Source organism: Paralichthys olivaceus, chromosome 8, assembly GCF_024713975.1.
Source record: "Paralichthys olivaceus isolate ysfri-2021 chromosome 8, ASM2471397v2, whole genome shotgun sequence".
NCBI lineage: Eukaryota > Metazoa > Chordata > Actinopteri > Pleuronectiformes > Paralichthyidae > Paralichthys > Paralichthys olivaceus.
In genome coordinates, this window is record NC_091100.1 from 25,425,473 (window position 1) to 25,436,657 (window position 11,185).

Consider the following 11,185-nt stretch of genomic DNA (forward strand, 5'->3'; position numbering starts at 1 on the left):
TGGTCATTTTTAATGAATTGTTTTTTATCATGTTAAGTTAGTGTTAATAAATCAAAAACTTAAAAATGATTTGATTCAATAATATAAAACTTAAACATAAATATAAACACTAAACACACAATTTATTAAAAGAAATCCCTCTCAAGTCATATTAACTTAACATGATAGAAAACACTTCATTGATGTGACCCTTTACATTGAACTTATGTAAAACAGTTACATGGAAATATGTAATTGAAATACATAAAGTAAATAATCGTTTTTTGAGTACAGTGACATCGATGCTACTGATAAACATGTGGAATCAATATGTATCCTTTAATAATAATAAGGATACACATTTATCTATCTGCTCTTTGGTTTTCCGACCCTCGAGATAACCCTCTGCTTACAGGGCTTTATATGCATGGTGATGTTGTCATAACTTGACATGTTACGTAACAGACCTCTGCCTCTTCTGTGGGTTTATACATCTAATGTCCTGATAATATAGAGCTGTTTGCAGGGACCTGGGCCACCGGAGAAAACCCTGAAAGGTTCACTTCATGTCCACTGTTTACACTGTGTAGGAGTTTAAATCAGCGAAGTGGAGCTAAGACTGACCCTCTCATGTTTTGGTCCTGACCCCAGAGGCCCAATGTAGTAACTAGATTTATTTCTAGTAGTTTTCATATCAGAGACCTCCATGTTTTTCTTTGTACTTCTATGTATAATGAAAAATTGTAAATAATCTTAAACATGTATACTGTGTATACTTCACTTACATATCATGTTGATCTATATTGCAGGTGTATTTCTCCTTATGTTCATCTTTTACTTTTGTATTATTTTTTAATTTGATTTATTTTGATAATGCTGCATGTTTTGCTCTGTGACTTTTGGAATTTCCAAATAAAGTATAAAGTAATAAAGTATTTCTGATTCTGATTCTGAAATACAAATGTCACACAGAGAACCGGAGCATTTTAGTATGAGGGTTGCAAAAACATTATTTAGTAGTTCCATTCTCGTGATTAATTTTGTATGAGTCGGAAGATTACTTAATAATTGTTTGTATTAATCATTTCTTATTTTAAATATATAAAGAACAGATATTTCCCTGAAAATAAAAATGAAAGCTCATCACCATTCTTAAAAAAAACAAGTTGATATTTTCATGTCTGGTAAAGTCAGGCATTTTTATTTCCCACATTTCTATTTTACACATTTTTATTTTCCACTATGAGGACAAAAATATCCTCAGCCGTCGACACGTGGGCGCGCATGTGAGGCGGTCATGTGCGTTAAGCACAACAACAAACCCGTCCAGCCAATCACGTCGCTCCCCTGTGCTCAGGCGGTCTCGCGCTCGGCTGCTGCAGTCAGTGGACGATGAGCTCTGAGCGCGTGAGGACCGACATGCCCGAGGTCCCGTCCGGAGCTCCGGAGGTGTCCCGGAAAAGAGCCGCCGAGTCTGGACCGCTGCCCGAACATAGTCCGGAGAGGAAGAAAGCCTGCTGGGGCATCCTGACCAGCCAAGGTCGGTGCACTGCTGAGCTGTGGTGGTTCAAATCTCAGGCTAATGCTGCAGAGAACTACAGATCTGTGTTGAAAATAACAGTGTGGTGAAGTGACAGAGTCACTGAGGCCTCACACCAGTTGTCCTCCACATCATTGCAGCTCAGCCTGATTCTGACCAGCTTCACAGCAAACTTGAAAATTAGAAATAATCTCAAGATATCAACTCAAAAACAAAAAAAATCCACTCACGAGACAGCCTACATTGCTTTCTCTTTTTAACATGGGAGTTTTAAAAATGGTGGTGTCACATAAAGTGCTGAATGCATATTTCGGGCTTGTTGTGCAACCCATCTGTTTGTTGTTGGCATTTAAACTATACTGTTTGTGATTCCAACCTTTGCTGGTTTTAATATATATTTTAATAGCGTATATTTATTCATCTAATACTCTTTGTGATTCCATTCTGAGAGGCGCTGTTGAAATACATCATACTAACCCCTCTAATGTGATGAACTGCATCTCTTTGGGCGTCTGATGTCAGATGGTCCTGATGATGATGATGATGATGATGATGATGATGAAAATGATGATGTCCTCACATGTGGTAGAGCCATATATGGCTTGTGGAGGCAGTTCCTCCCTCATGTCGAACTGAAGGAGGATCATGATGGTGGATCTCGATCGTGGTGCCAGCTAATCATGATTTATGATTACAAATAGATGCTGAGATAATATTATAGAAAAGAATGCCCTTAATGTCATCACACTATGACGCATTGCGAAATTACAGCAGCTACCACTGAAAGGTGCATTTAGTAAAAAATAAATAAATTATAACAATATAAATAAACATGTTTACATGAAAAAAAACGTTAAAAACTATACAAAATAGTGCAAAAAGAGGTGCAAAAGGAGGTAGACAATCTGCCTACTCACATATACTACGATTATTACATAACACCTCTATCATTACAATTTCCATTGCTTTCCCTTCATCTCTGCCAGACTTTTTCTGTGTATAAATACTTTAAACATACATCTCTCCATTTATGTTAGACTCTGTCTTTTCACATGAATGTTGTAAACATTGTTATTTTGTTGACGTGCTCTGTTACACGCAGTATCTACTGCACCCGAGAGCTATAGGGATCCCTCACATGTGGCTCTCTCTGAGGTTTCTACGTTTTGTTTCCGTCATAGGGTTTTTACCCTTGCTGAGGGTTAAGGGCAGAGCATGTCACACCTTGTTTAGCCCTATGAGACAAATTTGGATGGGTGATGGGCTATTTAATTAAATATTTATTGGTCGATTGATTGAAACTCAGCAGTGATCCCACAAACAGAAACGTATAGCTGGACAGGTTTTGTTATGACTGTCTCTGGAGAACAGGTGAACATTTCTTGCAGTGTTCTTCTTAATAAACACATCACTTATTGGTGGATTATCAATAAACAATAATCTGTGAGGTGAAGTTGGAGGTCTTCACAGATCTTCATGTGTTGACCAGTAGAGTGACGGAGAAGGAAAAGTTAAAATACTCCCTATAATGATTAAAGTTTGATTTTGAATCAAAGTGTAGCTGTCTTAAGACTGCTATTATAAAACAGAATGCTACCACAGTACTATCACAGTCCGTACTAACCCCTCAATATGAAAACTACAATACAGTAGGATTTAGTTTGATTAAAATATATGATCACAATGACAGGATCCTGTGTTACCTTTTTCCAATACCAAACCATTCCATCAGTCTATGTGCTGTACGTTTCTGCTGGTGTTTCTCTCCATCACTGCTGTGACGGCCTCCAGCTCACATGCTCAAATTATTCATGAACATCAGAGAAGTGATGTGGGGGTGAGCAGGGGCAGAGGAGTGCATTGTATTGCAGTATCCATGTTGCAGTAATCTGTTCCTTTAAAAAGGTGTTCCATTATAATATTTTCAGACACAACCAATGCCAAATCAGGTGACATCGATGCTGGTGAGCAGCCACAACCATTGTGCTGCTCACCACCTTCCTCCCCCACCACCTTCCTCCCCCACCACTGCTCAGATTGGTGAGATGAGATGAGCTTGGAAAGGCTGTAGCAGCGATTCTTAGATCATTGACCTTCTGCTGCCTTTTGAAGATCATAATAAAATCCTCCACGTCACGTTAATGTTGAAAATGTAGAAATAGAATAGAGACATTCCCTGTTATTGAAACACTTCAATATTTAGAGACAAGGAATTTTTTCCTGATGTAGATTTCAATCATTGATGGGATTATTAATGGGATTATTGATGGGATTAATACTTTCTCTTTGCATGTATTTGAGAATACAGTTTTTCTTTTGAATGTTTGTGAGTTGCACTTTTGCCTGAAACAATGAAAAATGTCAAATACAATTAGCATTAAATAAAATAGTATCTCATCGTTGGTCTTTTGTGAAAAGTCCATATTCTGGTTTCTGTCTGTCTACACATTCTCCAGTGTGTAATTAAGGTGAAAGGGATCTATTGGCAGAAATCTAATGTAGAATAATCCTCATGATGTTTTCACTAGTTCATTTCATCTAAATTGTATGAATTGTAGTTTTCTTTATATCACCACACTTCAATCCATATCTGTACCACATGTTCAAACCTTCTTACTAGATGTTTCTTCAGTATGTAATGAGTTTTTAAACTCTAAATTCAATGTATTTATTTAGTCACTCACACTAAGTGCTTCGCAATGAATGTCTCATTCAGCTTTTCACAAACTGATGACTCAGCAGTGGAGGAGGGATTGATACCTCTTCTCACCGCTCTACGTCCTGAGCCATGCAGCCCCTTCACTTCTATTAAGATGATTATTTAATGCATTACACATTAAAATCACAGACTCAAGATTTTAGTTGACTTAATCTACTGTAGGCAGTCGACTAAAACATTTTGATATTCAGTCAACTAAAGCAAAATAATTCAGATGGCTGAAACATGAGGGAAATGAGTGAAAATGACATTTCAGTCAAAAGGTTCTGACTGAAACTAAATCCAAATTGACTGTCAAAATGAACACTGCTAGTTAGAAGTTATTTTTAGGACTTGCAGTGTTGTGTGTGTGCTGAAAGGTGATCTACACTCTGACAGACTCTACATAAGGACAAGGAAATTTGTGGAGGTCCTTTCACTTCTGTTTCTTGCAAGATGTCGTACACGTACCAGTGGCTGGATGTGCCATGGGGAGACGGAGATATGGGTATGTTGCACTGTGTGTGTATTCTGGGTGGAGTCACTGGTGCCACAGCTGTTGAGAAGCAGCTCTAAATATAACTACAGAGAGCAATGCTACATATTCTGTTAACACATGTTTCTCCTTCATTTAAAATGAAATTAATTGAAGTATTCCTATTCAAAGCTACTCTATGTACAATGTACAGGATTTCATCATCACAAAATAAAAATCTGAAAATCCTGGTGAAAATGAATCCAGTCTGTGTGTTGCTGTCACCAGACCACACTGTCTGGCACATTCTACACTAACTGACCATTAGTCAAATAATTGACGTAATAGCCCTATCAAGCCTGTTTAAGTCGGGGATGCTATCCTACCTCATTGGTAGCAGTAGCTGCAGCAGTGTTTTTTTTAAGTAATGTAAATATGATTTTGCTGTTGTTCATCAATTGCACAAGAAAGGCAGTTAAATGCACCAAAACTAAACTTAAACGTCCCTATAGAGTCTTAATATGACTGTTGTGTCTTCATAATGATTCTGACTACATTAATTTATTATAGTCAAACGAGAGTTAGCCACCTGCATACTTTGCTCTCTATATCTGTTGAGATACTACCACTGGGAGTCAAGTGCAGGTGAACACTGATGAACCAGTATTATGAATGAAGCTCAATATTTCCCTTCAATGAAAAATGTCCCTATCTCTTGTCTCTGTGTTTCTGTTTGTCCAGGATCCTGGGCAGATCGCTCCCCTCTCCATGAAGCAGCTTCTCAGGGTCGACTGCTCGCTCTGCGCACTCTGCTGGCCCAGGTGACACACACACACACACAACCCCCATAACATACCCCACAACTGGGTATGTTATTATGTTTCTGTCCAGAAGTTAGAAACAATATTTACTGTGTCCGGCTTTGGAAACAGAATGACATGGAATCGGATACAGCGCAATAAAATTTGAAACAAACTGAAGCCAGACTCAACAAAAACAACACACAAGATCCCAAACCTGTGGCCTTTATCGACCAGCTGAGCAATGCTAAACCTGCTACAAAAATGTAGCCTCTTTGTGTCTAAGTGACTGTGGAAACTTTCATGGCATTTTTCAGAGAGATGTTTAAGTCTTGATCCCCGGTCGTTGTCCGCAGTTCCTCTGTGACACTTTGAAACAGCAAACAGATGAAGCAGTAAAATGCATTACATCACATCCAGTTAGACTCTGTTTCTCATAACAAGAGCTGGAGAAGGCGTAAGCTCGTCCTTTTCACTTGCTGCTGAATCTGTAAATCAGGTCAATCCGGACCAAGCTCCTTTATCCTCTTTTTTTCTTGTTGGGGTGTTTTTGTAAAGAAATCACTGGATTTGCTGCAGTTCCACGTGAAGTCACCATATCTTTGCCAGTCAGCTCACAGAGGAAGTAACTCAGTGATGCCACATGTACCTGAAACAGCATTGAGGGTCGATAAATCACATCAGATTTAAAAATTGTAAATCATTACCTATTGGCCTTAATTAAAAGTGGGATTGTCCAGGGTGCAGAGAGCTGCGTCCTGTGGAAAATCTGCAACAACCAATTAAAAAGCAGGTCCTGTTGTTTCCAAAAGTATCAGGACCATCATTTACTTACAATCTGGCCGGTGCATCAACACAGGCCAAGAGAAGAATTAATTTCAAACAGACAGGTTTACAAAGGACACTGACCTAGTTTCATTATGATATAACAAACGACACATCCATAAAAAAAGGCTGAACTGGCTCATATTGATAGCTGGGTTTTAGTCTTGTTGTTTTTTTGCTGATTGATTAAAAGAAGTTCATTTCACATTTGGTATTTTGATGGAAAGATTTGCTTTTGTTGCTTGTTGTTTGCAAAGTTTCATTTTGGAGCCTGGTGTCAAATTGGACAAATGTGGTTTGGCAATCAGATGAATTTGTAAAAGGGGAAGAGTGGCTCACTAATCCCATACTGCTAATGTTTGGGATCTATACTGTTATACCTCGTCTTTGGCTGCGATCATGGAGGTTCAGTTTATTATAAGAATTTGTAGATGTGTGAAACATGCTCATACTCCATTTACTCACAATTAATTCAAATCAGAAAGAATAACTGAAAGAAGTCAAACAGACATATGGTCATAATACTTTGTGTTTTAGGGATATCACGCCAACATTGTCACTATTGATCATGTGACCCCTCTCCATGAAGCCTGCCTATCTGGACACTTGGCCTGTGTCAGAGCATTAATAAATGCTGGAGCTAATGTAAGTATTCTTCTTTTCACCACCACCAGTATTCTATGTGTGTGTGTGTGTGTTTGTGGGTGTGTGACAGTGACTTAGCATTGCTCATGCATGTCTCCAGGTAAATGCTGCTACCATCGACAGCGTCACTCCCCTTTACAACTGTTGTGTTTCTGGGAATGTCGGCTGTATGGAACTACTGCTGCAGAACGGAGCACACACACACATGCCACACACACACTTCCCGTCAGCTCTGCACGAAGCCTGCAAGAGAGGTAAATACACGGGAACAGGAACTTCATATGCAGAATGTGACTGAACAGTTTTTTACCCAGCAAACACACAATATCCCATCACCAGATTTTGGTTGAATTTGGCTGATTACCATGACTCATGTTCTTTCCTTGTAGTAGCATTTTCAACTTGAAACAGATCAGCTAATGGCTGCAACAACATTTATAATTCAGGTTGTGATAATGCTCAATAGAATGTCCAGCAGGGAGCAGTGTAATCTTTAAACGTCAATTCAAATACATTACTTAATCCCTGAGTGTTTGTGAATGTTTTATTATTGCCTGTGTGTGTATGTGGGTGTGCTCACAGGTCGCAGCCAGTGTGTAGAGTCCCTGCTGACTCATGGGGCAGATCCAGACTATGAGGTGTCCCATCTGGGCTCTCCTCTCTACATGAGCTGTCTGCACCAACACACAGCTTGCTCCAAGATTCTCCTGCACAGAGGTGGGTATCATTTACTGCAGCTTTCTGCCATTTCAGTCTGTGTTCGCTCCTGTGCTGTGGACAGCAGAGACGTGCACAGACATTTGGGGGGGCAGGGGATTGAGAGAAAAAGGGCACATCTCATAATTATTTATATAAAAAAATTAAATAGTATAAGATTCTGCAACAGAGACAGGACATTCGGTCTCTGTCTCATCGATGCAGAGTCGTCCACGTGGCTAGGGTGACACCCCCCCGTGGACCTCTGTGGCAATCATGACCACTGGAGCCTCTCTGTGAAGATGCAGTGTTTCACAAAGAAGGATCCAGTCCCACTCTGTTCCACTTAAGCTCCGGTTAAGCTCTGTCTATATCTTCTCCTCTCCTCTTGTCCTCTACAGGAGCCAATGTTAATGTAGGCAGAGGAGGAGACGGTCCTCTTCATGCAGCTGTCAGACAGGACGATGCTGATCAGGTGTCACTGTTGCTCGACTATGGAGCTGATGTCAACCTCAGAGACAGCAACAATCAGCGAGCTCTGGAGTTAGCGCCCCAGGGTGGAAAAACACAGCAGCTGCTACAAGCATTTGAAGGTACCACAACGACATCGACTGAGGTGATTCTCAATACTGATGCGTACAAAAGTTGAAATTCAGGACTCTGTCTCTCTCCAGTTTCTCCCAGGAGCCTCTGCCAGGTGTGTCGTATCCAGATCAGGAATCTGATTGGTCGATCCAGACTGAAGCATCTCTCCTGCCTTCCTCTGCCCCCCCTGCTCACCCACTATCTGGAGCACACATAGAGAGCACACACACACACACACACACACACAACACAGCTACTTCTTTTTAAGATTTTAAATTTGTGTGTGCCACGCTCACATTACATGTCAACATATCATCTGCAGGAAGTTAACCATGAGTCGGCTCCTGCAACATCATTACTATCATCACACATTAAAACACAGTGAAGTTTTGATGTAGTGCACATTGTACTCTGATACACCTTACATTGTTGCCATAACTACCACAGTCTCTCTATTTTTATGTTCATTCAGTTTGACTTCATAATTCCCAGTCAGATGATAGTCTGACATCTGTTCCAGATGTTTGGCTCTTTATATTGGCTAAACAGAAAATGTCATTTTGTGAATGCTGGAATGTTTTTTCCATTGATAAGTGCTGGCCTTCAATTATCTGTAATTTCATGTAAATACCAGTAAATTATCCTTGACACAACCTCACTGGTCTGTTCAGCAAGCTCACTGCTGTGAACATCGAGGAGAATGACACTATTAGTTTGCTAAACTAGCTGAATGTATCTCAGTCTGTCATAAAGCTGTTTGTGTCCTGTGTCAACATTGTCAAATAGTAATTCATATCAAGGTTTTCATCATTGGTGGAGGAAGTATCCAGGTATTTTATTTAGTGTATAAAGTGTATTCCTTTACATGCAAGTCAAATGTAAGAAAATGTATGATAGTATAATCAGGAAAAAGTACTGAAAGTATTAAAAAATACACTGTGCAGAAGAAAGACCGATGTGACTGGTTTGCATCTGTAGTATATTGCTTCATTTGATTACCACTGCCCCTACATGAATGTGTAAGCAGCACTTACTGTATTGGTTCATTCATTGTTTGGTGTTTAAAAATGTCATTAGTGAAAATTCCCAAAGTGACACCTCCACAATGGTTTGTTTTGTCCAAATTGAAAAATAATTAAAACGTAATTGCTAATGTAATATATATATGTTTTGGTTTTTGGTTTGTTTTTTTTAAAGAAAAGCTGAATTTCCTCAAATTTCTGAATCTGGAAGTCTGAAATATTTGGCATTTGACAATTATCAAAACATTTGCTGATACATTTTCTGCCAATTGACCGATTGATCAATCACCTAATCATCTCAGGTGTACATGTATATACAGTATTGTTATGTAATCTATAATAAAGTATTCTATTTTAAAAACTGTTCAATTCATGAATGGTAATGTAAGGTGTTAGATAAAGGTAGTGCAGTAAAAAGGACACTTTCTCTCTGAAATGTGATAGATTACAAGTTTGATAAATTGGTACAAGTACCTCAACTCTGTTCTTCAGTACATGGACCATCATTACCAGTGTATACTGTGTGATATATTTAATATGAGCAAGCAATGTGTGATATAATTAAAAATAGACGCATTACCATAAAATGTCCCCTTAATATAAGCAAGTTTTGAAAGCTATAATGAACTGACTTTTTTTTCCTCACAATGGAACTGCGAGCCAACAACTGGGTCCCACGTAAGGCCTAAGTTGACAACGGACCAAAGACGATCAACCAGGTTCGTCAGGAAGCAGTTAAGGATTTGGGCGTTTTCATTCCACTAAATTTGAATTTGAAGAATTGAAAGTACTAATTATAGATGCAACATAAAGCGTTTTTTTGAACCCCCCACTCTTTCACAGCCCATCCAAAACAAAGAATGAGTTTGACATGTTGCTTTAATTTGACCTCTCGACAGAATATAACACATTTAAATACAGACTGCTCTTTTTTGTTTTAATTCACAGTTGAATGTTGAATCAAACCTGGATCGCCTTGGTACGTGCAGTTGCATCTTCTGAAGCACAAATACAACTGCACAACTTGTAAAATATGCACATATCAATCAGCAATGGAGTAAACACACAACAAACATAATATTAACTCACAGTCAAGGCGCTTTTTCTCATAAAACATGACGCAGAACCTTCTACACACATTAACTCACTGCCTTTTAAAGGTTCTAAGGCATTAATGATTTTAATTTATGTTTTAAGTGACACACACTTCAATAAGTCCCAAAGTGAAGCAATACAACACAGCTCCTCCTTGTCAGCTGCTGTGCACTAACAATAGGTGACAGCTGGGAGTGTTGATGCTCGATGCTTTTACACATGGTGTAATTTCTTGAATAAATCAGGAAATACCTTATATACAGTCTATGGGAAATACATGAAGACTTAATTCATCACAAAATGTTATGTTCTGCTTCATAATGTCCTGGACTTTTACACATTGACAGCAAAATATTAGAGATCTGCTCCTTCGATGAAACTAAAATGAATCAATATTTTTAGCTTTATTTCCCTTTATGGGTGTTGCTTCCCTACTGTTGTGCATCAGTATGTTGCCAGACTTAATAAGGAACACTGCCCCTATCAGAGAATGCCCCCCCCCCCCCCCCCCCCTCAACAATGAGATGAAATATCCGCCCATGCTGCTGCCTTCCTCTGACCTGAGGAGACCTAAGGAATGTTGACAGGTTAAATGACGTGTGAGAGGTGATGCTGTGACGTGTGAGAAACGAGGACTTCCTGTACACGTGTACTTCCTGTACACACCTTTTTTTAAATTGAAAACTTGATGTGCAAACATCAAGGAACTCAAGTCATAACTAATAATACCACACATCAAGACACGATATGCACAAATGCAATGAATACAAATATAAGAAAATACAAATGTAATTACAAAATCATAGCGTTAAGTCTGTTCTCGTC

The 11,185-nt window shown here is 39.0% G+C and overlaps 1 protein-coding gene across 2 annotated transcripts; it reads left to right on the plus strand.

Annotated features, from left to right (window-relative positions):
• Positions 1–1,351: 1,351 nt before the first annotated feature.
• Positions 1,352–9,401, plus strand: LOC109627380 (ankyrin repeat and SOCS box protein 5-like). 2 transcript variants are annotated; one of them, XM_069529887.1, is made up of 8 exons: positions 1,364–1,519; positions 4,617–4,725; positions 5,434–5,513; positions 6,855–6,962; positions 7,063–7,216; positions 7,545–7,679; positions 8,060–8,251; positions 8,333–9,401. In XM_069529887.1, the coding sequence occupies exons 2-8, from the start codon at positions 4,674–4,676 to the stop codon at positions 8,458–8,460; spliced, it is 849 nt and encodes a 282-aa protein (XP_069385988.1). In that variant the 5' UTR covers positions 1,364–1,519; positions 4,617–4,673; the 3' UTR covers positions 8,461–9,401. The 2 variants fall into 2 exon arrangements, with proteins under 2 accessions (XP_019939442.2, XP_069385988.1); XM_020083883.2 differs by lacking the exon at positions 4,617–4,725 and having other exon boundaries at positions 1,352–1,519.
• The last annotated feature ends 1,784 nt before the right edge of the window (positions 9,402–11,185 follow it).